The following is a 27,807-nucleotide window of genomic DNA, read 5'->3' as shown; positions in this document are numbered from 1 at the left end:
AAGCCCATAAAGCCCACGGAAATTCTTGTCCCCCAACTGGTTCATCGCAAGCAGAATCAAGTCATCAGATCCCAGTGCTATTACTTCATCGCAGCCTCGAACTCGTCGTCTCTCCCCTCTAGCATGCTCGCCGCCCACTAGATCCGATCTATGGATCCCCGCCTCCTTCTCGCCCTCCTCTGCCTCGCCGCCTTCTCCGCCGCCGCGTATGCCTCCGACGAGATCCACGGCTGCGGCGGCTTCGTCGAGGTCCGTGTGCCCCTCGCGTCACTCAGTTTAGTCAGTTCGGTTTTTTCTTGGATTGGATTTGTTTCGGTCTAAATCTGATGCAGCTTTGGGTTTGGCGCGTGTGCAGGCGAGCTCGGGGCTAGCCAAGTCGAGGAAGGCGTCGGACTCCAAGCTCGACTACTCCGACATCACGGTATGCCTGCCCTCGCGTGTGTGTGGTGTGGCGATCGGTTGATTTTGTTCCGCATCCGTGAGTGGGTAGCTGTGTTGTTGATCGAGCCTTTGCCGAGCTGTTCGTGGATGGCTCAGTAGTTGTGATTGTTTGTTTGCTTTGGGGGTGGTTTGCTCTCAACTGAGAATTCGTGGAGAACTGACTATTCCTGTGCGGCCGATGCCACTGGTTCGGATAGCTGCTGTTAGTTAAGCGAACTGTCTTGCATTTCGGAATTGCTCGCTGTTTCGTGCAGTTTTAGCACTTGCTGATATCTGCTATCAATGGGATTCTAGTAATATGATTCGTGATGTTGAACTTGTGGAAGGCTTACTCTCTTTTCGTTTGGAAAATCGGTATCTTGGAGCATTACGCTCATATAAGAGAAAATGTTTTCGTGCTGAGACCCTAGACCGTGTATGCATCTCAATTCCTTTTTTCTGATAGCTTTGCCTTTGATGATGCATCTCAATGTTTTGCTCGTGATGGGTGCGACATGGAGTGATCTGATCTGATTATGCCTTGGACAAATTAAATATGACTGATTTATTAGTTTAAAGCGTTTGAAGGTTTTTATGTGGGCAATAAAGTTTGGACTTCTCTGAAATGCTGATAACAGTTGCTGTAGCCTGTAGGCATTATTGGTATTTTTAGTGCTAAGAGTGATGGTAATAATATATTTGCTTCCCAATGTGTGTTCTATTGAGCTTTCTTCATCGTGTCATACATAGAATTTTATTTATGCAGGCCTACTTGATCTGTACTTGGTATGTCAACCTGGCTAAGTGTAATTTCCGTTGCTTCTCTAGATATATAGCCCTGCATCACAGAGAAACTCACATCTCCTCTATTGTATTTGTGTCACCTTTACATCAGAAATATTGATCGAGTCTTGATGCAGTGCTAATTCATGACCACACTATTCTTTATGCTTTGTATATGGTTTCTGCCGTGCTCAGACTGACCCTCTTAACTCTCTGAATCAGGTTGAGCTGTGTACTATTGATGGTTTGGTTAAGGAAAGCACTCAGTGTGCCCCTAATGGATACTATTTTATCCCAGTCTATGACAAGGTATTGATCTTGTGCTTAGCATTTATTTTGGGTTTTGGCCTTGATAAATGCTCTGGAAACTTCCGTAAAATTAAGAAAGAAAACATAACTAGATGACCTTATTACTCTGACAAGATTCTCAGCATTATCATATGGAAGATAATATTCTGTTCTTTTTGTTGTTTTCACGCCACAGGGTTCATTCATGGTCAGAGTTAAGGGGCCCAAGGGGTGGTCTTGGAAGCCTGAAACTGTAAGTTTGTGTCTGAACTAAATATGCCATATATTCCTTTGCTTTCATCACCATTATTGTCCTATTAAATGTTCGCTTTACATTTTAGGTTCCTGTTGTCATCGATCAAAATGGATGTAATGGCAATGCAGATATAAATTTTCAGTTCACTGGGTCTGTTTCTTTGACCATTTGGTTTTGTTTTCTTTATTGTTTTCCTGTGAACAATTATCACATTTAAGTTTTCATCTGTGAATACACCATGCAGGTTTATGATATCTGGTAAAGTAGTGGGAGCTGTTGGTGGGAAGAGCTGCTCTAAACATGGAGGACCTTCTGGTGTCAAAGTTGAGCTATCGACAAACTCTGATGAGTTAGTTGCTTCTGCTTTAACATCATCTACAGGAGAATATTCATTTGCAAATATAATTCCAGGTTTGACTTGCTTTTTATTTAATATCCTTCATGTATTGAAAACTTTATCATATACGTGCATACATAGTTAGTGAGGAATGCTGCTTAATTCCTATGTCCCCATCTTGACATCATCCCTAAAACACAACTTTAACTGCTAGTATTCTCTATCATGATATATGTATATAACATTATAAAGTCATAATATACTACGGGAATAATCGAGTAACTTTTAAGACAAATACATATGATTTTCATGTATCAAATCTAAATATTTAAAAACAATGTTTTGACTGCAAAATAATATGTATCCATGACTAGTGGAAGTACCCTATAATGTATTTAATGACGTGGATTTCGTTTCTGGTACCATTGATGTGATCTTTCCATTTTGTTCAAACTCCATTGTAAATGTTAGAACAAGTAATTTACTGATTTACACTCTTCTACCAATTATATTTTCTTGTAAAGTTTATGCGATTAGCCTATTACGGCATGCAGAATAATTGAGTCAAGTGATAAGCCCAATAAACTCCAAATAATCTAAAAACAACAAATACAATAGTGATCTCTTTTACGAGCCAACACAATTATACGAGCTACACAGATTTCATGGAAAACTGTCTGAACCGTCTCTTCATGAACAGACAGCTACTTTCTTTCCCCCTTCTTTCAAGTTTCAACTCCATCTCAGTTAAGTAGTTATTAGATGATGCCCCGTGCTTTGGTGCGGGATATATGTTAGTTATTGGAGAAATGATGAAATGATTTGGATTGAAATATTATGAAAATAATTTGAGAATGATGATTTAGCATGTGTATGTTTAATTTTAGAATGAAATAAATTGTAGATATAATCACTATATACTTGCATGTTGAGCTTTGTGTGCTTAATGTGTTGATGTGGCATGCTTGCATGCAGGTTTTAGGAATTAGGAGTGCTAATAAATACTATGCTTGCATATTGAGCTTTAGGTGTTTAGTGGGCATTAGCTTTATATAAAGAAGGGATGTGGATGTGCTATGGGCTGGTTCATTTAATACCTTTGTACATGCCCTTAGGTTTTCAACCTTATGTAAGCATGTGGACCATGTGGTAGGATATGTTACCTTTATCCAATTACCACCTTTCCAACTCAGCTCTCTGTATTGGCCTTATTAGCAGCATGGGACACCAGCTCAGCCTAATTTACTTTCTGTTTGACAAAATATATTGATTGGGTTCTGTGTACACCTCCACATACACAAGATATCCCCATGTATCTTGTTCAGACCTTTTTGATTTGTCCTGTTGTTAGATTTTTCATACTTAACACCTTTTTTATGTTTACCCTCACTCTTGTCCAGGGCGCTATAAATTGCGTGCTTCTCATCCTAACTATGAAATTGAGACAAGGGGTTCATCAGAGGTTAGTATTTCATATTTGCTTATATGCTGTTAGATTTTGTCACAACATTTGTATTGTGTTACAACTGTACATGTTTTTACATGTAGGTGGACTTGCGATTTGGAAATGCTGTTGCAGATGATGTCTTCTTTCTATCTGGATATAATATTTATGGCTCTGTAGTTGCACAGGTATTGAAGGAACTAAGTGATTGTGCCATCAGCCCATCATAACTAATGCATAATATTGAATAGAATCATTTTGAATTATTTTATCTCTTTGTTCATGGAATTTGCAAATTGACTTATTCCATGCATGTTCCATGCTAGGGAAATCCAATCTTGGGAGTTCACCTTTATTTATATTCAAATGACGTAACAGAGGTGCCTTGTCCACAAAGTATTAGTGATGCACCCAGAGAAGGTGCTCTTTGCCATGCAGTATCTGGTGCTGATGGAAAGTTCACGTTTAGTTCGTTACCTTGTGGTAAGTTGGTTATGTATTCAACCTGCCTAAAATTCATAGTGCATCATAACTGGTTCATAGAATCTCTTCATTTAATATGTTTTTGATTCATCCTTTTGACACATCTTACGATGCCCTTTTTGGGGAAGCAATAGTTTTACACTCAGCTTCTCATTTAAGTAGCAATAATCATCCCTGAAGAAGAAGAGAATTTGGAAAATACCATCATAAAGATACATGAGTTGCAAAATACCATCGTACGTTAGAATGACATGTGGTGCTTGGATCCACCTGTCAATGACACATACGATGATATTTTCCAACCCCGTGATTTTTGGCACATTGACGCTATTTTGATCATGATCATGCACAACTTGTCCTCATGCAATGCTAATGGTAAAATCTTTATTAGCCACTTACTATATGAGAACTGCACACCATTGTGTCTGTATACAATTTTTATTCCTCATTTGCCACTGAAAACTCGTGCGACCCCTTATTTGCCACTAATGTCTCTCTAGGCTCTCATGTCAGTGGGACAATGGGTGACAAATAAGGAAATAGGTAAATTTTCAATGGCATATATGATGAATCTGCCCCCCCCCTTTGTGTTTTTATTTCAAAATGTTGAATGCAACAGGTATCATCGGATTAGTAAAAAATTGTAAAAGTTCTTAATATTTGCTCTTCCATTGCCATGAGTGTAAAATGTATGTCACTAAACGTGTTCGATGTTTGATTAGTACAGGAATTTGTTTGCTAAGTGATGATTTTGTATGTACTGCATGCTTGTGAGTGTGAGGTGATTTTTAAATGCAACTGTTCATTGTTTACTACAAAATTTGCAGGTAGCTATGAGCTGTTGCCGTACTACAAAGGGGAAAATACTGTTTTTGATGTCTCTCCCCCTTCACTGCTTGTTTCTGTTGAGCACAGTCATATGACTATCCCCCAAAAGTTCCAGGTAATGCTTTAAGTTGCTTTATGTCCCATGCTTTGGACTATGAAGTTATGATCAAATCTGTAGTTGGCAACAATAAAGAGAGGGCTATCTATCATGTGGTGTCACCGATAAAAACATAATTTGAAGTCAACTACCTGCTTTAGTGCATAACTGCTGAATAACGGATATGTGAAATGGAGATGTATGGCCCATTTAATGAAAAAAAATATATTTCAAGGTTTACTGGGTGCAGATGGTGGATTACATGACAGCTCGATGTAGACTTGACATTTCCAAACTTTCAGCTGCTTAAGCATCTTAGTTTTGATATGTTCCTTTTTTTTTATCTGTTCATCAGTGTCACACATTCAATTTTGTCTTTTTCACTCCTTACAGTGGACCTTCTCTCCACTAGCTGACTAGTGATTCCTCATTCATGTCTTACTAGGTTACTGGGTTTTCTGTTGGAGGGCGTGTTGTTGATGGGTATGGTGCTGGTGTGGAAGGTGCTAATGTTATCGTGGATGGTCAGTTGAGAGCTGTAACAGACAATCTTGGGTATTACAGACTTGATCAGGTACTATCACCTATCAAATTGTTCGCCATCACATATGTTGTTCGTACAACCTATTTTCATCATAATGCTGTGAATAATTCTATATCAATGTGCAGAACAGTTTTGTTTTTTCTTAAAGTAAATACTTGTTGGGTAATTTGTTTCTTATTTACCCAAGTTCGGTGTGGTATAAGCATGCAGAATGCAACATTTATTTAGAGCACTATTAAAATTTTAAATTTTTCTTAACAAATATACTAAAAGAATCGAAAATTGGGAAGTATGAATTCGTTGACCAATTTGGAGACGAAGGTTAATATGCTTTCCATCGCTAGCCGATCCAATTTTTGTTTAGGAACTGCAGTTAGAGGATTATAATATCTTGTGTAGAATCCTGGATTTTGCACTCTTAACTGCATGCTTGTAGTTATTAGCCATAATCAGCTTGGGTAAAGTTATCACATTTCAAAAGTTTTGCATATCATCATGATGTGAACACCCTACAATTAAAATGTAGCCTTGTGGAACATGAAATGGTAGTGTTTTGAAGCTGCGCGCCTGTGCCATTGGGTGCCAATTTTGATAATTATATATAAGTAAAAGATTACAAAAAGTGATCTGTTGAATGCATTATTCACAGTAAGTATTTTCTTGCCGTTATGATATTCACTTCCTTATATATTTGTGGTCAAAGTTTTTGAAAATTGAACTCATGCATATCTTAAACTGTTGGCCTGTTTTTTTTTTTTGTACTAGTGATATATATAAGTCCACAGTAAAAGAATTGAATCTCTTGATGGAAGGCATGAATTCTACACCCATACAAAAATATTGGAACAAAATGAGCAAGCGTATCACCAATTCAAAGCACCAAAGTTGACATAAACTCTGCATTTATGGAAACAGTGGAAAGCAATTGCCCTTTCCAACACTGTTTAATTCTTCCTTTCTGTTTCCTATTTGGGCTACTCAACAGAGATCTGATCTAGCAGAATTAATCCCTAAGGGATCTTTTTCTTTTGCAAGGATATTTTAGGGAACTTTGTTCACATAATCTAAAGCGAGTATTGAATCTGATCAACTTCCCTGTACTTCATAGAATATAATCAATGGACAGTGCTAAACTTATGTAGTGAGACAAATAAAGTTTACTTTTGTATTTATGGGCCAATTTACTTGGTACCACCAAAAATCATGGTGTTGGAAAATGCCATCGCATGTGGCAGTGACATGTGGGTCCAGGCCATGAGTGTCATTCTCAAATATGATGGTATTTTGCAACTCACTTATCTCTATGATGGTATTTTCGAAATTTCCTCAACTAGGTTCTCATGGGTTTCCACATGGGTAATTCATGGTCCATTACTGTCAAATCACCCCCTCAGCATTCACTCTACATATCTTGACTTCCTGTAAATTTATTCTGCTTCTCTAGACATGTCATAACATTTTGTTAGTGCTTGCTGATATAATCACCCAAAGGTGCAGTATTTTGCTGAATATCCAACCTTTTACCATTGTCGCTCATAAAATTGTAATATAAAGTTCTTCTTGGTTTGTGAATGCATAAGATTATTATAGTTTAAAATTATGCAGAATGATGCATAAGACTAATTTGCACGCTGCAGTGTATACTAGTGGAATATGTTATGCACATAAAACGGAAGCTTTAAACTGCACCGTTTCCCTGTTCAGTTCAGGTCATAAAATGACTTGGAACTAAAACATTTAGATTATTTGGAATATCGGCAGTTTCATAATTTCATTTTTGTAAGCACTTCATTGCTCAAGTTCTTGAAACAAGTCTATAGCTTGTATACAGTCTAATGATAATAATAATAGAAACAAGTCTATAGCTTGTGCACAGTCTAATGATATTTTAATCTAATTTATTATTTCCATTCGACCACATAGTCATTTTGTTGCCTTTCATAGGTTACCTCCAAGAAGTATACTATTGTGGCTGAGAAGGATCATTACAAATTCAACCGTTTGGAGAATTTCATGGTAATGGTGTTTTCTTGAGGGGACATCCTAAATTGCTAAATGCCAGTTAAATGGCTCTGGTTTCTCTTTTTTTTACTAAACTCTGTTTTTTCCATTAGATTTTGCCAAACATGGCTAGTATTGATGATATCACATCAGTTCGGTATGATGTATGCGGTATTGTTCGAACAGTAACCCCAAATTCCAAATCAATGGTAATATACTAACCTGGTATCATGTTTCAAATGATAAACCACCATAAAAACTTTACCTTACAATTTTGATGGGGATGGTAGGTGACTTTAACACATGGGCCTGAAAATGTAAAGCCACAGAGGAAACTGGTGAGCGAAAATGGAAGATTTTGCTTTGAGGTATGTTTCTACTTTTATTTACCGTGGAAATTATCTTATACTTCCAGCTAACAACTATCGATTCATTTATATTTGACTACTTTATGGATATTGCATTCCTGTATGATTTATTGCAAATCAAAGCATGCATATGCTTCAGAATTTTCTGATATGGTCTATAATTTACTCCTTCTGTCCCAAAATATAGCTCGTCCAGATTCATAGCTAAAAGTAGCTATATTTTGGGATGGAGGGAGTATATGTATGAAAAAAAAGCCAAAGTAGCACTTAACATTTTTTCTACCAGTTAGGAAGAGCGATTGCTTGTGTGTGTAGCCCTCTTGTTAGGAAGGTTGCTGATATGCTTGCGCTTGCAGGTTCTTGCCGGTGAATACCGCTTATCTGCCCTACCTGTAGATACCGAAGGTTCTTCCAGTCTTATGTTTTCACCAGGATTTATTGATGTCAATGTCAACAGTCCATTGCTTGATATAGAGTTCTCTCAGGTAACCAAGAATGCTACTTTTACCTATGTATGCTCTGTTTTTTATTTGTTTTAGAAAGATTATATAACTAGCATCGTGCATGATTGAGGTTATAGATTGATATAGTATCTGAGTATTCTCTTTGTGAACAGTCACAAGTCAACCTTCATGGTAAGGTCCTGTGCAAAGAGCAATGCAACCAAAATATTCTGCTGTCACTTGTTAGATTAGCTGGGGGAATCGAGCAGGAAAAGAAGACAGTTACTTTGGAGCAAGATAATGTTAATTTTGCATTCAAAAAAATATTTCCTGGGAAGTATCGTCTAGAGGTAAATCTTGTTTAACGGTCTCTGAAATTGAATTGTTTGCTGTACTGTTTCATTCTCCCATCTCTTAACTATTCTTAATTTGGTTTTATTCCAGGTGAAGCATTCATCATCTGAGGCCGCTGCACAGGATGATTGGTGCTGGGACCAAAATGCAATGGATATAAATGTTGGTTCTGATGATGTGACGGACATTGTGTTTGTACAGAAGGGCTATTGGGTAGAGCTAGTCTCAACTCATGAGACCAAAGCATACATTCAACATCCAGATTCTTCTAAACTTGATTTGCTGATAAAGGTTCATCCTCGGGACTGATGAATCCACAACGTGTTTGAAGTAGTATTACTTTTTAATTAACATAATTTACTTTTAATATTGTGCAGAAAGGATCACAAAGGATCTGCATAGAAACTCCTGGGCAACATGAGCTTCATTTAATTAATTCCTGCATTTCCTTTGGGAGCTCGCCAGTGGTATTTGATACAAAGAATCCAATGGTGAGCTGCTTGCATACCTTGTGCTTACGTTTTTCAATGCTGCGTTGAGTTTCACACACTAATGCTAAAATGTTCTCTCTTTTAGCCTGTTCATATCAGTGCAAAGAAATATCTTGTAAGAGGTGAACTCCATGTGGAGATGGGCTCCCTTCAAGAAATTGATTTATCCAAAAATATTGGTGTTGATGTCTTCAAGAGTGATGGGAGTTTCATCGAAAAAATCTCTGCTACACCTGTTCTTGGAAAGAGTTACCAAAATGACATTAGTGCCTTTGAGTACTCCATTTGGGCTGAATTTGGGGAGGACTTCATTTTTGTTCCCCGTGATGATAGGTATATTGTTTGTGCATAGTACTTTTGGTTCCCTTCCAGATTGTGATTTCTTTGCTCAGCAAACACTTGTAGCTTTTTATCTATTAGCCTTTAATAATTTATTCCATGTCTTCACAGCACTGGAAGGAAAAATATCCTCTTTTATCCATCAAGTCAGCAGGTGAGCGACTCTTAATTGATAAACACTTCAAGTGATACCCAGGTTCTAATACATTTTTGATATGACCTGCAGTTTTCGGTGGCTGTGAATGGATGCCAATACACTGTTCCTTCAATAACCGCTAAAACAGGTCTATACCTTGAAGGATCAGTGTCGCCTGCAATTTCTGATGTTGACATCAAGATCCTAGCAGCAGGGAAGAGCAAGTATGCATCTCTGAAGGAAAGGGACATAGCAATGGAGACAAAGACAAATTCTGAGGGATCATTCTTTGCAGGTCCCCTGTATGATGATATTGGATATACGGTGGAAGCTTCAAAGGTCTGTATTATTTTTCAAGCACATCTACATTAATCAATCCCTTTATTATACAAGCACAAGATGATAAGAGTCTGGAGTTGCTGGCCATATACTGCTGTTAGGTATGGTGCTAAATCGTTGCGTGAGCACCGCTTGCTGTAAAGAACAAAAACTGTGTCTATCTTGCAGCTTGAAACTCATGGTGGTGGTGGTGGTGGGCTATGGTGGTATAGAAACTAGGAATTTGGAAAAAAAGGAGGCCTTGGTTTTTTGCTGCTATTCCATTTTTATATGCACGAATTTGTCACCCTGACCACATCCTGAGTTACTGACATAATGTCATTTTCTCAGTTCCGTCTTTCTTTTGATATAATCAGTTTCCAGTTTCCACCTTCTGTTTTTTGTTTGTGGTTTTGACTGATTTTTGCATACCCATTCTTCAAACAAGACACAAATAAACAAGTGGTATATATGTGTGTCTGTTTGTTTTTATCACCTTTCCAATAATTAGCAATTGCATATTCTGGTTAAACTGCTTTTCAAGAAAGGGTTATCTGCCAACTGCCCTTATCTTAGTTCAGTTTCCAATAGACAATTGTGCTCGGTTATATTATTTTCATTTGATTATCTGAGAATTGAGAAACTTCTGACAAATGTGAAATACTGAAATAGTGTTCATTTGTCTCTGCCCTGTGACAATATTATATAGGAGGTACATGTTTGTTCATAACTGGAATATGGGAAGCAGTCACCAAACATATTTTTCTTCGATATACTCATATCATTCTCAACTTTCCTGCAGGCTGGCTATCATCTAAAGCAAACTGGCCCGTACACCTTTTCTTGTCAGAAGCTTGGTCAGATATTGGTACGGATTTATGGTGAACAAGATGCCGAGCTTTTACCTTCTGTATTGCTGTCTTTGAGTGGTGAAGAAGGCTACAGAAATAATTCTATTAGTGGTTCTGGTGGAACTTTCAGCTTTGGTAACTTATTTCCAGGAAGTTTCTATCTCCGACCTCTTCTCAAGGTCTCTCTCTCTCTCTCTCTCTGCGTTGTATATTGTGCCGTGTCTCTTGATGTCTTCTAAACAATCCCAACATACGGACATCAGATATTACATGTTAGTGAATCTGTTAGCATATCAAATGTCCATTTTTTCAGAATATTCATTTGATGCAAATTTCATTCACTCTTATTGAGGCTTCTATTTTCTTTTTCCAAAATGTGGGCTGGAATTTACTTTTGAATGACATGACTCATAAGCAAACTGCAACATGTATTTATTAGCTTGTTCTTTCAGCTTTTACAACCTTCGTCTGTCAGAATAGTTTATGTGGGGGACAATATCCAATTCATATACATAAACTGATTTGTCAATCCCTGTTATGCATTGAGCATGGCCTGTCTTACCAGGAAGACTTACCGATGTCATACGCTCATACTTGGAACTAATTATGAGAACTTTTTGAGCCACATAGTGTTTGAACATAAATATGAGTTGCACGATAAAATAAAACTTAAGATTCTTTTCTGGAGAGCCTTAATGGTTTGGTGTTCCGTTTGTAGGAATATAAATTCACTCCATCAGCAGTTGCTATTGATCTCAATTCTGGTGAGTCTAGAGAGGTTGAATTCCGTGCAACTCGTGTTGCCTACAGGTATTCTTTTTCCCATTCTGTGCAGATGATTTTTTTTTGGGTGCTCTAATTGCTCCCCACGTCTTGCCTTGTATGCAAAGAAGTTCATGCCTTTCCTCTATATTTAAGTTACATCACCATTAATTTTTTGGGTGAAATTTATGTTTGAGCTATCTAACGCTTGATATGTGCGGTGTTTTGAATTGATCAATTATAATCTAGTCCATGCTTTGTCTGCTGACAGCACTTTTTTGTCAATACGTCTTTACTAACTTTTCTGCAACCAAACTGTTGCACTAAATCGACCAATATTTCAATGTAGTGCCATGGGTTCTGTAACCCTGCTGACTGGCCAACCAAAAGAGGGAGTATTTGTTGAAGCAAGATCTGAATCAAGAGGTTATTATGAGGAAGCTACTACTGATTCTTTTGGTAGGTTTCGCCTTAGAGGACTCGTCCCTGGCTCAATTTATTCTGTAAGAGTGGTTGCAAAAGATGATCACAGGTTTGCAGCAGTTGAGCGTGCTTCACCTGAATATGTGTCAATTGATGTAAGTGGTGCCTTTTTACAATTATCTGTGTCAGTAAAAACGTTTTTGAATGACTACCTGTATTCCAAAATCATGTATGCTCATCAACAATTTGCATAAACAGGTTGGTCAGGATGACATCTCTGGTATTGATTTTGTTGTTTTTGAAAGACCGGAATCAACAATTTTGAGTGGCCATGTGGAAGGAGATGATCTTGACATGTTGCAACCACAACTGTCTGTTGAAATTAGATCAGCTGCAGACCCTTCTAGAATAGAATCTGTACTCCCTGTTCCTCTCTCGTACTACTTCGAAGTACAGAATTTGCCAAAAGGAAAGCATCTTGTTCAGCTTCGTTCTGGTCTTCCATCACATACCCATAGATTTGAGTCAGAGATAGTTGAAGTTGACTTGGACAAGCAACCTCAGATTCATGTTGGTCCTCTTAAATATAAAACCGAAGAGCGACATCACAAACAGGTAATTTCTTACACAAGCTTGAACACTGTGATATAATTTTGTTTACACTGATTTGCTTATGTTTTCTAACCTTGAAATCTAATGATTAAATCCATAAGTTGCTGTTATTTCTAGAGATAGCTATACTGATATTAAGGTTCTCATTTAATCAGCACCAATATGTACTGATATTAAGGTTATTTAATCAGCACAAATAAATCTTTGTACACGTCCTGTACCAGATATTATGTTTTTCCTAAGCTAATTGCACTGTGGCTGTTCAGGATATGATAAAATTTTCTTTTTCGTGCAGGAATTAACTCCAGCCCCTGTATTTCCTCTTATTGTCGGAGTTTCCGTGATTGCATTGGTCATCAGCATGCCAAGGTTCCTGCTCTATCACTGTAAATTTCATTGTTCTAACTTGAAGCCATTATGATCATAGGAGTTGTTTTAACTGATATGACATTGATGCTTTTAGGCTAAAAGACTTGTACCAAAGTGCTGTGGGAATGACTACCCTAGGTTCTGCGGCTGCGCCGATAAAAAAGGAGCCAAGAAAGACAATCATGAGAAAGAGGGCGTGAGGCATAAATTAGCTTCAGATTAGGTGTTGAAAAAACGGGTACTTACAGTTGATCACGTCAGGAGTAGAAAATAGCCGTTTCTTTGCATTTAAGGGGTAATTTTGCAGATAAAAATTGGCAGTCGATATTTATTAACGACTACAAATTTTGATGCCAATGTTGGGCATGTAGTCATTCGAAATGTTGTACGATAGTACTGTGTACAGTTTTCAGGTGCCAGATGAAGTTTTGAGAGCCTGGTCTATCTTTCCTCAGCTCAGTATATTTGTTTAGTTTTAGTGTCTGGTCTCGTTTATGCTACTATGTTGTAGATAAACACGTTGGCATTTGCTTCGGGCATAGTTACTGCCTTGTACTTTGGCATTAATTTTTCATGTTTTAAACTGTCATGTTAAAATCTTGTAGTCTTGTTCCCAAATACTACCTTCGTTCACAAATATTAGTATTCCTATAATTTTGAGAGTATAAGGATGAAGGCAAAAATACTACACCACATAATGAAAGTTGGTGATAAGATGAGGAAGAAAACTGAACGAGGGTTGGTAAATAAGACCAATGAATCCAAAAAAAAAAGGGTCAAAAACGTCACGTCAAATATGTGGACACATGCATGGTGCATTAAATGTGAGAAAAAAACACAATTGCACAGTTTGCATGTAAATTGTAAGACGAATCTTTTAAGTCTAATTATGCCATAATTTGATTATGTGATACTACAATAAATATTTGCTAATGACGGATTAATTAGACTTAATAAATTCGTCTCGTAGTTTACAGGCAGAATCTGTAATTTGTGTTGTTATTAGTCCATGATTAATACTTCAAATATATGTCCGTATACTTTAAAAACTTTACACCCAAAGAACTAAACACACCCCAAGTGGTATTTTAAGAATCCTTATATTTGTATTTGTATTTGTTGAGAAATTTCGAATGTTAGCTATTCTTATATTTGAGGAAGGAGAAGTAATTGTCACAGGACAATGTCTGTATTAATTAAAACCCTTGTCTTTCTATAAAAACAAATATAAATACTTTGTTTGTCTTTTGTAAAAAATGTACTATCAAAGTGCTTTGCATCCTGAACATAAAGATTGCATTTTGGTTCATCATAGTTTATCTATTTTGTATTAAGACCTTTATTTTCTACCGTTCCATTAATGGAAAGGGGGTTTCGGGCCCTAGTTCAGAAAAATAAATAAATCATAGTTTATGTATTTTAAAAAAATATTGCCAGTCACCGACAAGTAGTATTTGAGAACGGGAAAAGTATACTAGTCTAAATACATATAAGAAAATAATATCAAGAAGTATAGTGTTGAAGTTGTATCTTTGCAATTCCAGTGGTTTCTTATGCAATAATTGTTTTACACGAATAATGAAATTTTGAAACGTGGAGTGATGAGGTGGCGGTCAATCTAAGTGCATGCGTGTAAATCTAAGTGCATGCGTGTACCACACGCTGAGATTTGTGTGTGTGTGTTTCTCTCTTAAATTTCATTCGACACTCACCGAGATTTTCCGCCAATTTATATAATCTTGATGATATTGCTTGATATACGATGATAATTGTGGTTTATTCATGGTACTCAACTATACCCTTATATAATACTCCCCCATCAAAAAAATATAAGGATTTCTTGACTTCGATACAATATTCGAGATGTTACGACCAACAATATCTATAAAAATAAAAATAAGATGTTTTAAATAAAAAGAGTTTGCATATTATGATAGTTTGCTTAATGATAAATATAGTAATATTATTTTACATGATTGATCTTTTTCTTTTGCAATTAATAGTCTAAGTAAAAAATATTTGACTTGACACTATACTAAAAAATATTTATATTTTGGAACGGATGGAGTAATACGTATCAATGATTATCACAAAGATATATACCATGAAATCTTCAAGTATCAGATTGGTATCATTGAAATTCATTGTGTAACAACATCATAATTTGTATGTAGATAGCATAATCCGCATGGTAGAATAGAGTTGTTTTTCTTATTGATTTTCTATTTTTGGTTGTGAGTTTCTACCTTTTCATATGAGCCCGCGAGATTTTTCATGAATCTCTATGATACCTTGATGATAATGCTTGACATTGGGTGATACAATTCATTCATGATGCTCCATGACACCTCTACATGATATCCATAATATCATCAAGTATCAGTGTAGTATCATTCAGTAATCATAAATATAAAATCAAATTTCATGAAGATGCCATGATACCCAGGGTATAAACCGAGATTATATAGAGATATCATGGTACAAATCTCAATGTAACATAAATTTGTAACACTTAAATATATCTCATTATATATTTATACAAGAGAGAGTACTCCGGTATATAACTTCTATGCAACCATGCTATGTTCAGAAGTCACTTTTTTCATCTTCTACTTTCTCGTTTTTCACACGCTTTACAGATTGTTAAATGATACATTTTGTACAAAAATTTTCTGTAGAAAAGTTACTTTAAAATTATATTAATCTATTTTAAAGTTTTTTTTCTAACAAATGCTTAATTAATCATATGCTAATGATTTATCTTATTTTCCATGCCAGCGGGGGAAATTCCCAACTTGCTCTAACAAACACAATCTTAATTTAATTATAGTTGTGTCTGTAGTCTAATGCATACTAACATAAGCATGAAACATGATCCAAAAATAATCAAATTAATTTGTTTAATATAAGAATGCAAGCACTGTAAGGATTAGACAGCAGGGAACAAATTGATCGCCGATCAAGCACCGTAAGGAACCAAGGATCGGATGCAACTAGCCAAACAGGAACAAATTGATCGCCAATTGCTCAATGGAGCATGCATATATATAGCACATGAATGAACAGGAGCAATCAAACAGCAGTGCGATTGATCAAATTTCTACATGCGATTAGATGCACACATATATATCCAGCACCCAAATTAAATTAAACTACAATTAACTAAGGATGTCAGCTATAGCCTATAGCAGCGAGCATATAACAGTAATTACTAATTAACTAAATTGTATTTAACAAAAACACTGCGATTTGAGAGCGTGCACACGGCCAGGTGGATTCCATCACTCGCAGATTCGATCAACAATGCGCAATGCAAGCAAATCAAATTAGAGTGAGCGAAACATTAAACGAACCTATCCAAGTGATCAGATCATTATCGATGGAAAGAACGAATATAATACGCTAATTCACAAAATAAAACACCAACCAACTAAATAGTTGTGCAAGTGGCAAGCTAGCAATCGGTCGATCGATGATGGATTATATATTCCATATATAGTCATGTAATAGTATATTGACTAATAGCAACACGAGCAAACAAGATCATCGAGCAAAACACATTAAAACAACCGAACCAACAGCAACACGAGAGAAAACAAGAAGCAAATTAAAATAAAATTGATGAAATGAACGAACGTACGAACACTAATTAACAACACAAGCAGCATAAATCTGCAAACGATCAAGCAAAATTGAAACCGGCCAATTCCGCAAGCAAGGCAGGCAGGCGCCGCAATAGGCGATCGATGGAAGCGAGTATAAGCGAGAAATCAAATATCCACACAAGCAGGCAATCGATCCATGCGCACTAGGGCTTGGAGGAAGTAGCTAGTGGTAGCTACTGGATTGGATAGGACATGCAGCCAGGAAGTAGTAGGGCAGGTACGGGAGGGATTCGTGTGTGCGTACCGCGGATAACCGTGGCCGTGGGTGGCCATATCGCCCCGGCCTCGCCTCCTTTGCTATTGATGAGCAATGCAGGAACAACTAATACTGCTTCATCTAGTGTATAATATATACTAGATTGTACCCCCGCGGCAATGCCGCAGACCCAATAAAAACCGTAAATGACGAAGAAACATCATCAAATACAATACAATTTTTTTTGGTAAAATAAGAATTGTGTAGATAACCTAAACATTACAAATGTATAGGAGTAAAATATAGCAAAATTAGATGTGCCTGGAGTCATGAACATTGGTAATAGCATCTTAGTTTACTGATGCATATGGCGTGTCAATAATATTGGCAGATGAACAGGATTTGCAACATCTCAATACACACATCACAAAATACATCATAGGCATAATAACATCACCATCATAGACCAAGCGTGTGCATACTGGTGGTAGCATTTACAATCTAATGATCTTGCATAGTGCGCTGCATAGAGAGGTACACGCAGCAACAAACATGGAAAAGTCTCTAGCATTGTAACTGAATGAAGGAAAGGAAACGATAATGATCAGCCTCCTGGTTTGGTTGTCATTTGCAACTCTGCATCGATAGTAGATTACCAGGATAACAACAAATAGATGGCACCGATAAATAACCTGATCAACCTGCATGACCATGTGAAAAAAGGGAATCAAGTAGAATTGTATGATATTACTGCGAAATAATCAAAGAAGAATGTGTTCGGTTGTGTTTGAAAAAAAAAGGCAATATGATAAAATTAAAGTTGCAAGTCTTGGCAAAGTAAAACAACAGAAGTTGTTCTAAACTATACTACGCTAGCTCAGCATACATACATAATTATCCATATTCTGCTTCAGTGAACTGAAAGTGAAATGAGAGTAAATAGCACATACTATAGTGTGCTTTGAGAATTAAAACTGTTAATAGAACTACCCTTTTTTTCATGTGTGTGTATGTGGAGGTACAACTTTTTAACTGAATGTACTTTTTTTTTCATTTACATTTATAGTAGTAAGCAATTTAGAGGAAGGGGGAAAAATATATGCATCAATATTTCCTGCCATTCGATGCAGAGCTAGAGACCATATGACATAAGGGTACAGAAAGGATGAATCTATGTATATCCAAGGGGAGATCAACTAATATAAACTTGAAATGGAAATTACCTTTGCTTTTAGGTGAAGAAGTGCACAGCACAGTGGGAACATACAACCACACGGAAGAAGCATAACACAACATATATCTCTGAATTTGATGATTTTGGGCAGCATGCACTACAGTTTGGAATTAGTGAAATCTGCATTTGTTGAAAAAATATAGTTGTTAGACCAATCAATGCAAGATAAACATAGGAAGATAGTGATGAGAATACCTGGTAAAATTAAGCACATTGATTCGCGATATCAGTGAATATTTCGTATACACGACATTATGTGTCTTAGATTCATACCCAGGCATGTTATTCTCAATGAGGACTCGAAGACCTTGAGGTGATGTTACACGTGAGAAAGCAACATACGGTTGCCCATGTGAAAAAAACAGGGCTTGGTAGATACACACCAACTTTACTTAGTGTTTGCCCTTGGCTTTTGTTGATCGTCATGGCATATGAAATACGGATTGGAAACTGCCTGCGCTTTATCATGAAAGGCCATTTTGAGTCAGTCAAAGTAGTGACTATTCTTGGAATATAAGCCTTTGATCCTTTACATTTTCCTGTAATTATTTGGGCCTCAATTATACGATGAGTCAGCTATGTTACAATGAGGTGGGTTCCATTACATAAGCCCTTTGATGGATCTAGATTCCTAAGAAGCATGATGGGGACACCAATCTTTAGCTGTAAATGGTGATCCGGCAAACCACTCATGTGTACTGTATTGAGGAATTCTGCAGGATAAAGGGACTGCACATTGCAGTAGTTTGGTGTGGCATCATCAATGGTATCAAAGCTATAGTATGACATTTCTTCAGTGGCTGTGTGGCTAATAATTTGTGCATTTATAGCAGCAGTAATCTCATTCGTTGGTGCCAAAATTGCATGTTCACATAAGTAGGTTGGTAGCTGTGATAGATGCGGTATTGAATCATACACAAAAGAAATCAAACATGCAAGGTTCCTTTCTTTAGCCGGTAGTAAGAGATATGATGGAATCTCCACCCAAGTGGCGTCTGGTCGATCAGTGGGTGCACTATCATGGACAACACCATCACCTAAAGATAGAAGCCATGTTGCAAACAGCTCAAGCCTAAACTTGTCTTGCTGAGAAAAGGTTGGACAATTGAGCCTCATGTTTTCAGTTAATTCAAGTACCACACAATTTTTCCATAAGCGGGAGCGAGTGATCGAGGCATTCAGGATCTGTTGCTTTCTTGCATTAGGAATAACCGGTAGAGTTTGCCTAAAGTCTCCATCCAAGACAACTGTTATACCACCAAATTGCATGTTCACTAAATCATGATTGATCGATGACATGATATCTCTAAGGGTGCGATCAAATGCTTCAAAGAAATGCCTATGGTTGACAGATGCCTCATCCCATATAATGAGAGATGTTTGTTGAATCAATTCAGCAAGATGGGTGTTCTTCTTAATAGCACACATAGAATCCTCCTGGATGTCTAGAGGTATCCTAAAGCGTGAATGTGGTGTACGACCTCCTGGAAGTAACAAAGCTACTATACCAGAAGATGCCACTGCCAAGACTATTTTCCCTTTGTTTCTAATGTTGGCCAACAGGGTATTCCATAGAAATGTCTTCCCTGTTCCACCATATCTATAAATAAAAAATGTTTGACCAGAATTATTCAAAACCGAGTATTATATGGCACTGTAAACATGCATCTGATCAGGATTTAATTGATTGACTTGTTCATTCACCTCAGTTGTTCCATAAGCAAGTTTATCCATTATAAGCCTATTTCCCAATGGTGGAAAAGCAATACGGCTTAGTTGCGGTAACTGAAAATGATCCAAGGTGTATCCTACATCTCTTAGCAATCTATCCAATTCAGCCAGGGTGGATGATCTGATATGCTCTTGAATGATAGTTTGATGTATACCAGGTGTATGTTGGGACACACGATACGCAAAGTCCTCACCCATCAGCTGAACATGATTGTCAAACAGTTTGGCTGGGTCTGATACTTGACAAAACAGAAGCATCATGACAAATAACTGCCGAAGTTGATATGGAAGCGCCCACTGTGCTGCATCAGTGATAGCATGAGACCATTCATGATCATCACCAAGTAACCCCATTGCTTCGCATGCAGATTGAAAAGTTGGGTATTGAATGCCACCAACAATGCGTACATCAGAAAAAAATTGAGCACCTTTGATAACATGCAATAATATACGCAAGTAGAATCGCTCACCCTGGTTAGGTCCAACATTGGCAATGCGACCAACCTTACCCTTATGGCTCTGAGAGCGTTGTTTCCAATATTTACCATCAGCATGCCATGTCCAAAACTCAGGAAATTCCACATACGTGTGCTGGTAAGCATGTGGGTATATCCTATTAACATCAAACCATGCAGTCAATTTGGCTCAGGGCTTAATAGGATTAATAGAATACTCATACCAACAAGTTGCAACTTCCTTTCCGGAAGCTGATCTTGAAAGAACTCTGAGGTTAAGCGTGCTTGGCCTGTAGCAATTTTGGGATGGGTGACCGACCGGGAAATTCTTCCCGGGTGCGCACATGCTTGGCTGCTCCACAGATGAAAGTGGGAGATGTACAGGTAAGCGCTCCACAGATGGATTAAGCGCTCCACAGATGGATCAGTGTAGTGGCTGCTCCACAGATGGATTAAGCGCTCCACAGATGGATCATGTTCCACAGATGAAAGTGGGAGATGCACAGGTAAGCGCTCCACAGATGGATTAAGCGCTCCACAGATGGATCAGTGTAGTGGATGTTCCACAGATGAAAGTGGGAGATGCACAGGTAAGCGCTCCACAGATGGATCAGTGTAGTGGATGTCAAATTGTAGTAGGCACCACGAAGCTTCACAGTGTGTTACACACCTACAGGTAAGCGCTCCACAGATGGATCAATGTAGTGGATGCCAAATTGTAGTAGGCACCACGAAGCTTCACAGGGTGTTACACACCTACATTCAAGATATTGATGTAGTATTTCATTGGCTCCATCCCGAATCCCATTCAAGATATTGTTGTAGTATTTCATTGGCTCCATCCCGAATCCCAACCTTAGCATAGCCAGGACCTTTGGTTGAGTACTTAAATAGGTACTTCTCCATTCCAGAGTACTTGAATAGGTACTTCTCCATTCCATCACAATTAACAATCTCAACATTGATGTGTGCTTGATACTTAACCAAGAGATCAACATTATCCCGAATCCCAATCTTAGCATAGTCAGGACCTTTGGTTGAGTACTTGAATAGGTACTTTTCCATTCCATCACGATTAACAATCTCAACATTGATGTGTGCTTGATACTTAACCAAGAGATCAACATTATGGGCTACAACATAGTTGTTATCGACATCTACACCAACCTTTCTCTGTGGTAATGTTGTTATTTGGCCGAGCATATATAACACGCCCACTGGGCAGCACCATAGTTTTCTCTATAAATTCTTTAGGATAAAACTTACTGCATTTTCCATCGTTCATGCAAGGAGACGATCTGTTTGAACTGCCACAGGGACCATGTACCATAAACTTGGAGAAGCTTCATAACCAATACGATCAACAGATGGGTCCGGTAGCTGTGCAGATATGAAGGCATCAATCCAATCAACATCAAGAGGCCCATCCTTTTCAAGCCATACGATTATATGGACATGGGGTAATCCACGTTTTTGGAACTCAATTGTATAGACAACTACAAAAATGAAAAAGGAGAAGCAAATAAGAATCATTGAAGGGCGAAATTGGCCAAATAAAAGAAATCTTAAAAAATGGCATGTTAGATGAGAAATTGTGGACAAAATTAAGGAGCGATGGAAATTACCTCCAGATATAGGACCGAAAAACTGGTATTTTGTTATGTCATCTATAAATATTCTTAGCTTCATTTGGAAAACACGATCAACAATATCAAGTCGATCAGAGGAGTGCTGCCTTGGAATGAGGGCTAAAGCTTGTGTTATTTCTGACCATGAAGCGTTGCATGTCAAAGTGATGAAAAGATGTGGGCATCCAAACCTACAACAAAGTGCAACACAATCTTGATAGTTTTGATAATAATAACGTGGACTTCTAGTAAATGAAGCTGGCAAAATAATTTTCTGTCCTGCTGCAGATCCTTCTGTAATGCCAGCGCTAACAGCCTGAACCAAAGAGTTGTATGGGCTAGCTCTAAATTTCTTCTGAAATGACTCATCCCTGTAATGGCTCAAGCGACCATCCTCGACGCAACAAAAACCATCAACAACATAGGCTTGAGTCAATTTCTTGCACCGTAAAGGAGTACTAAAGTCATCAGCTCTATCATGCAATCTATATGCAAATTACTCAACTTTGGTGACATTTTTCTTCTTAATACCCCTTGACCGTTGACATTGACGGTACCTGAGATCTTTATGGAAGCCATCTTCCCCATATGGGAACAATAGAGGGTATTGCATAGCCATAAACTTGCAATGAGATTCTTTTATCCTTTGTAGATGAGAAGCCTTGTCTTGTATTATTAAATCACAGCCTTCATTAGTGGTTCCTAAATCATTAACCACCACCAACCCAACAACCTCAGATGCAACAGGGGCACTATACACACCACCATGTTGATTGGGCACAACAAATAGCTTGACATAATACCTGTCTTCTGATTGGTCAGACAATCTATCCCGAGCAGTCCGGAACACTTGCACAATTGGGTTGTGATCATCAAACATCCTCATCAGAGACGAAATGACATTTTCATTTGGTTTAAAACCACCACTAATGCATGGAACTTCCATCCTATTCTGAACCTCATTTTCAGTATAAAAAATGTATAGCTGACAATATTCTGGTCTAGCGCCATCTCTTGGAATTAGAGATCCAATCCAATGACATAGCTGCCCACTAATCTTGAAAACATAAGGTCCTCCTCCATCATTAATAGACCCTATGATGTTCAAGCCCATAGATCTCATAGCAAACATAGAGTTGTAACGCCTAATATTATCAAAGAAGTGGGCAGATAATGCAGGGTTTTGTCCAGTCAACAAACTGAGCAATGGTTCTGGAGGTGGCTTGTATGGTGCTAAGTGAACACTTCCTCCCCTACAACATTTGTTGTACACAGGCGAAGCTACCCGTCCTTGACCACGCACACGCTCCTCATACCAAAAGAGAGCACCACAATACTGGCATGTCTAGTTAGGTCCTCCAAGATGTAAAGGTGAAAAAATAGTGCCTGAGAGAAAAAAAATGCATAAATAAAAAAGTAAGATGGATAAAAATATGTGACAGCTTAATGAACAATATGGTATGTTCTCATCACCATACATAAGCGCCATTGGCATGTATCAGCTGAGCCGTGGCAATTATCATTACGACGAAACCTCTTTGGCAAGCAGCAGAGTGATCATAGAGCAAACATCAAGACAGAACCGCGGAGTCGAAAAGCATGGTGTATGTAGGCGAATGCTGTTGAGTAAAGCTAACTGTGAGTTTGAGGCAAAATGAGGAGATATATCCCCTAGGCATATTGGAAACACACATATCATCTATGTTCCTGATGTGCTAAAAAAATTGATGGATATGACAACATAAAGATTGGCAAAATAATAAAACTTACATTGGTGGCGACCAGCAAATGGTTGCCTAGGATCTGGTAGCAAGAAAAAGATACCCACAAGAATTGAGGAAACAATTTGATGTCATCGGAGTGGATCACAGAAAACTGAAAAGAAATCAATTAGCCACTATCAGCACCTTGGTGAGAAGCCGAGGACAGATTCTGCTGCTGTAGCTGTGTATGGCATTGTTGGCGTACAACATTATCATTTGGGATTATGCGACGCCAAACAGATCGAGATGAAGGGGAGTAAATAGCAGGACATAACTCTGTAACACCAACAAAAGTTGTACAAAATCAACAAAAAGAAGCTTCTATAAAAGCCTATCAATGTAGAATAATGTATTTTACTTTCGCCTCTCTTGTGAATCATGGCCGCCTTACGTTTTCTACGCGACTCGGCAGCAACACATGGTTGTGGCCGTGGCAAACCTGAGACCAATAGAATATAACATATGTATGTAAATCTGGGAGTAACTTAGAGTGTGTGAGCATAACGATAATGGTCACAGTCGCAGAGCAAGGGATGAGCATGTTAATTGAATTGAGGTCAATATGAACATATATATAACCCATAAATACAGAGAGAAATTAGTGAAATAATCAAAGAAGGCACAATTTAATGCAAAGCTCACCACAAAAGGTTTCATCGGCAGCAAGAGTTGGGCCACCAGAAATGAGATTGATAATACCGGGAGAACTATCACTTGTCGTGTTGGGTGCATTATCAGAACCAAACATCAGCCTGTGCCTAACTGCTCGCCTTGATGGTAGGTTAAATGTTGAGACAAATTTATCTCTGCATACATTTGGAACAAAGGGTGTTGTCTGACTAAATTGTCCAGCACAAAAGGCACCTTTAATATAGACCAAAATTGCAAGATCAGGTTCTGGTAGAGGCAGAAAAATAACACCATAGAATCAAAAACAAAAGGTAATGAATTTATGATATGTTGATTGTTAGCAGACCTTTGGATTGCTGGTCTAACATAGGGACCTTTCGCTTGCGTCCTGGATCACAAAGAATAGATTGGACTGGACTCGGACATGATGCTGAGACTATGCACTCATCCAAAACCAACGGGTTCTTGCTACTATTCTCAGCCATTGATGTATGACCTGATTTGTAGATGGATGTGTCAAAGCATGAATAATTCATCAGTCTGCAAGGAAGGAATCAAGGAAAGACATGGAGAGCAGAAGCATATATAACCCAAGTTATAGAAGCTAAAAGGCAGGATAACAATTATAAAAGCATATCGGTAGAACCGCTAAAATAAATCAGGATACATTACAATATTAGCATATGCAATCAGTAGATGACAATGATCCTCGTGAGACAACATTGGATGATTTGTATTTTATACCTTTATTGATAGTCTAATTTAAATAGCTCAACAAAGGTTATTCCAATTCCGCTTGCATCCTGGACTGTAGAGAATAGATTCGACTGGAAGCTTAGATGATGTTATGTCTATGCACTCCCCAGAAACCAACCGGTTGTTATCAATACTCTCAGCCATCATTGTCTGGACTGACCTGTAAATGGGTGTAAACGAAATATGAATATCCGAAGAGATAGCAAGGAAGGGAAGTCATGAAGAGGAGCAGCCCACAAAACCTGAGTAATAGAAGCTAATAGGAACAATAATTACATGTGCAATCTATTGGTAGGACATTTCGGGTGGAAAAAAAGAGGACATAATCATTGGATGGAAATGATCCTCTGACACTACATTGGATGTTCTATATCCACACCATGTTCACTTATGTAAAACTCTTATTGTTAGTCTGATCTAAATAGTTTAAGAAAATAATCTATCAGGTCATTGACGTCTAAATTCATTCCAATTGGTGAGTTTCTTGCATTGTCAATGTAGAATAGGAAATTATATCTTTAGTTTTCTTATTCGCTAATTAGGAGGTGGGAATATTTGAATCCTCATTAAATAAAGCAACAAAAAAGCATTCCCAAATTCAAACCTCATTCCTAATGTTAGAGCAATGGTGAAAGCACATAAAAAAGGTTTGAGTTGCATTTCATATGAGATGCTGAAAAACAATAAGCACAAATAATTTTCTATCTCATAACTTTAGGTGCAGTCCAAATATCAATTTCTGATTTCTCATTAAATGAAGCAAAAAAAAACATTCCCAAATTCAAACCTCATTCCTAGTGTCAAAGCAATGGTGAAAGCACGTAAAAAAGGTTTGAGCTACATTTCATATGAGATACAGAAAAACAACAGGCACAGATAATTTTCTATCTCATAAGCTTAGGTGCAGTCCAAATATCAATTTCTGACCTGTAATAATTCGATTCTCTTCCAAACTTTTACCTAATGTAGTCCTCGAGCTTAGTAGGCCTAAATTTCTGCTTGATGTCATGTAGAAAATGCAAGCACTAAACAAAATATGGTTTACTAAATGCAAACTTGGTGAACACCAGCATTAGCCCAAGCAAAAGAGAAGCAGGCAACCTAGACGATCTTGATGTCAGCCTATGAATGCTGGTAGCAGCAGGCCATCACGGCAGCTGGCAGCAAGCAGCAAGAAAAGGGAATAGTAGAGTAAATAGTCTGCCAACAGTCAAAGAGGATCGAAGATTCAGACGATTACTTTCTATCGATTAGACGCTCCGGCCAGGGCTTGAGGTGCTTGGGGCCTGGTGGCTCATCGTATAATCGTCCAGCGAGCTGCAGGCGGCAACGCAACTGCCATATATATTAATCACTGATTAGTTGACCAAGGGATAACAGGAAGAAGACCTTCAAGTGGTAGCGAAAAACCTTTGAGAGGCTTTGATGAGTGAGGGAGGAGTCTCGAGCGGTGATGGTGAACCAACCTCAGAACGACAGCGCCAGCGGTAGCGGTGGTGGTGGCGCCGGCGGCGTCCTGAGCTTTAGAATCGGCGGCGACAGAGGAGACGGTGGCGAGCCGAGATTTACATCGACGGCGACCAAGGCGGCGGCGACATGGATTTCCTATTGTCCTCTAGCGAGCAGATGATGGTGCGGGCGTATGGCAACCACCGGCGGCGTGGTTCTACAAGGACGGGAAAGAACGATGGGGAATTAGCAGGCAAAAGACCTAGCGCATCGGACGACCAGGAAGCGCATGAACAGTGCAACAGTAACATAATTGTGTGGCAAGAGAGCCAATGCAGCTGCCGTACTTCACCAAAAACTAAAATTTTTATAGATGCCCCCGTCCCTCTGGACAGGTCTAACTCCGTTAGGAGTGTAGGCACGTTGCTCAACCAGAGCATGAGGGCAGGCATGGCCTAGTGTGCCTGCTAGGATGGGCCAAATAAGTGGCCGAATAACTCACTTGTTCCACTGAGAGTTGGCTTGGTTCCTACTCCCTCCATCCCATTGTCCCATAAAAAATAAATTTAGAACTGGATGTAACACATCCTAATAGTATAAATATGAGCAGATCTATATTTAGATTTGTAGTATTAGGATGTGTCACATTCGATAATAGGTTGATTTTTTATAGGACGGAGGGAGTACGAGCTAGTAGTACTTAGAGCCAGGGCAATTCAGAAACACATGGGGACATGTCTGTAACCTATATTGTCCCACGATAGGATACCGCGGGCTAGTTACTGTTTTATACAATAATGTGGTTTATATATATGGTTTTGCTTTCAACAACTTCTTTTTCTAACTAAAAATTCGTAACATGTCACTATACTCATGCACTGTTTCTCACTAGTACAGAAACAATTTTTCTAGACGACCAAAAGAGATTTTTGCGTGCGGATCTTTGGCACATCTGCCCGAAGGTGTCTGAAAATCACTATTTTTGCGTGCGGGTGCTTATGTTGTCCTCACACAAAAATAAAGTTTCGAAAAAAAATAAAAATTCAAAACTCACGAAACCATAACCCTAGAAGCCGTCGCTGCCGTCCTCGTCCTCGTCGTCATTGCTCAAAGCTGTTGCCGCCGTCCACATCGTCGCCGTTGTCCTCGTCGTGGTAGGGGCAGGGAGATTTGCACAAGAGAGGGAGGGGGCCCCGGGTTCGCCCCTCCCGTTGTTGCCACCGCTCGTCCTCATTGCCGTCGCCGCGCGGGATGGGGAGTCGGATCCTCCACCGCCGCGCCTCCCCACCACCGCTGTCACGTCTCCTGCCCACCACTATCGGATTCGCCTCCCCTAGCACCGCCACCGTCTGA

At 38.5% G+C, this 27,807-nt stretch overlaps 3 protein-coding genes across 7 annotated transcripts; 1 reads left to right on the top strand and 2 right to left on the bottom strand.

Annotated features, from left to right (window-relative positions):
* The first annotated feature begins 73 nt into the window (after positions 1–73).
* Positions 74–13,514, top strand: LOC4325779 (uncharacterized). Its single transcript, XM_015765175.3, has 27 exons — positions 74–249; positions 356–421; positions 1,426–1,512; positions 1,688–1,744; positions 1,833–1,897; positions 1,992–2,158; positions 3,485–3,546; positions 3,633–3,716; positions 3,855–4,011; positions 4,839–4,954; positions 5,382–5,510; positions 7,425–7,496; positions 7,595–7,690; positions 7,772–7,849; positions 8,206–8,334; positions 8,466–8,642; positions 8,737–8,937; positions 9,024–9,137; positions 9,223–9,470; positions 9,588–9,630; positions 9,703–9,951; positions 10,733–10,960; positions 11,500–11,591; positions 11,893–12,121; positions 12,225–12,581; positions 12,874–12,947; positions 13,042–13,514. Exons 1-27 carry the CDS (start codon positions 151–153, stop codon positions 13,145–13,147), a joined length of 3,582 nt encoding a protein of 1,193 aa, XP_015620661.1. The 5' UTR covers positions 74–150; the 3' UTR covers positions 13,148–13,514.
* Positions 13,515–17,144: 3,630 nt separating this feature from the next.
* LOC9271919 (uncharacterized) lies at positions 17,145–26,734 on the bottom strand. Of its 5 annotated transcripts, none has more exons than XM_026024944.2 (13): positions 26,416–26,734; positions 26,246–26,340; positions 24,994–25,165; positions 24,596–24,745; positions 24,262–24,483; positions 23,978–24,058; positions 23,764–23,895; positions 23,627–23,659; positions 23,335–23,475; positions 21,854–23,242; positions 18,238–21,724; positions 18,032–18,162; positions 17,145–17,509 (listed from the first exon to the last, which is right to left on the bottom strand). In XM_026024944.2, the coding sequence occupies exons 4-9, from the start codon at positions 24,732–24,734 to the stop codon at positions 23,414–23,416; spliced, it is 669 nt and encodes a 222-aa protein (XP_025880729.2). In that variant the 5' UTR covers positions 24,735–24,745; positions 24,994–25,165; positions 26,246–26,340; positions 26,416–26,734; the 3' UTR covers positions 17,145–17,509; positions 18,032–18,162; positions 18,238–21,724; positions 21,854–23,242; positions 23,335–23,413. The 5 variants fall into 5 exon arrangements, with proteins under 5 accessions (XP_025880729.2, XP_066163045.1, XP_066163043.1 ...); XM_066306948.1 differs by having other exon boundaries at positions 24,011–24,058; XM_066306946.1 differs by having other exon boundaries at positions 26,472–26,734.
* LOC136355194 (uncharacterized) lies at positions 19,687–22,742 on the bottom strand. The gene is made up of 5 exons (XM_066307567.1): positions 22,414–22,742; positions 21,854–22,047; positions 21,549–21,724; positions 21,084–21,401; positions 19,687–20,364 (listed from the first exon to the last, which is right to left on the bottom strand). Exons 1-5 carry the CDS (start codon positions 22,740–22,742, stop codon positions 19,687–19,689), a joined length of 1,695 nt encoding a protein of 564 aa, XP_066163664.1.
* Positions 26,735–27,807: the final 1,073 nt, after the last annotated feature.

Source organism: Oryza sativa, chromosome 1 (genome assembly GCF_034140825.1).
Source record: "Oryza sativa Japonica Group chromosome 1, ASM3414082v1".
Classification (NCBI taxonomy): domain Eukaryota; kingdom Viridiplantae; phylum Streptophyta; class Magnoliopsida; order Poales; family Poaceae; genus Oryza; species Oryza sativa.
This window is presented reverse-complemented; position numbering and strand designations above follow the sequence as displayed.

Excerpts from the sequence above, each read along its gene's own strand:
- LOC136355194 (XM_066307567.1), bottom strand. The coding sequence starts at position 22,742 with ATGAGGATGTTTGATGATCACAACCCAATTGTGCAAGTGTTCCGGACT. Across the intron at positions 22,048-22,413 it reads GGCTTCCATAAAGATCTCAG|GTTTGGATGCCCACATCTTT; the intron begins GTACCGTCAATG and ends ACTTTGTTGTAG. Across the intron at positions 20,365-21,083 it reads AAGGTCCTGGCTATGCTAAG|CACACGTATGTGGAATTTCC; the intron begins GTTGGGATTCGG and ends CATGCTTACCAG.
- LOC9271919 (XM_026024944.2), bottom strand. The coding sequence starts at position 24,734 with ATGGCTGAGAATAGTAGCAAGAACCCGTTGGTTTTGGATGAGTGCATA. Across the intron at positions 23,896-23,977 it reads GATTCACAAGAGAGGCGAAA|AGTTATGTCCTGCTATTTAC; the intron begins GTAAAATACATT and ends TTGGTGTTACAG. Across the intron at positions 23,660-23,763 it reads GTCCTCGGCTTCTCACCAAG|ATCCTAGGCAACCATTTGCT; the intron begins GTGCTGATAGTG and ends TCTTGCTACCAG.
- LOC4325779 (XM_015765175.3), top strand. The coding sequence starts at position 151 with ATGGATCCCCGCCTCCTTCTCGCCCTCCTCTGCCTCGCCGCCTTCTCC. Across the intron at positions 3,547-3,632 it reads AGACAAGGGGTTCATCAGAG|GTGGACTTGCGATTTGGAAA; the intron begins GTTAGTATTTCA and ends TTTTACATGTAG. Across the intron at positions 4,012-4,838 it reads GTTTAGTTCGTTACCTTGTG|GTAGCTATGAGCTGTTGCCG; the intron begins GTAAGTTGGTTA and ends CAAAATTTGCAG.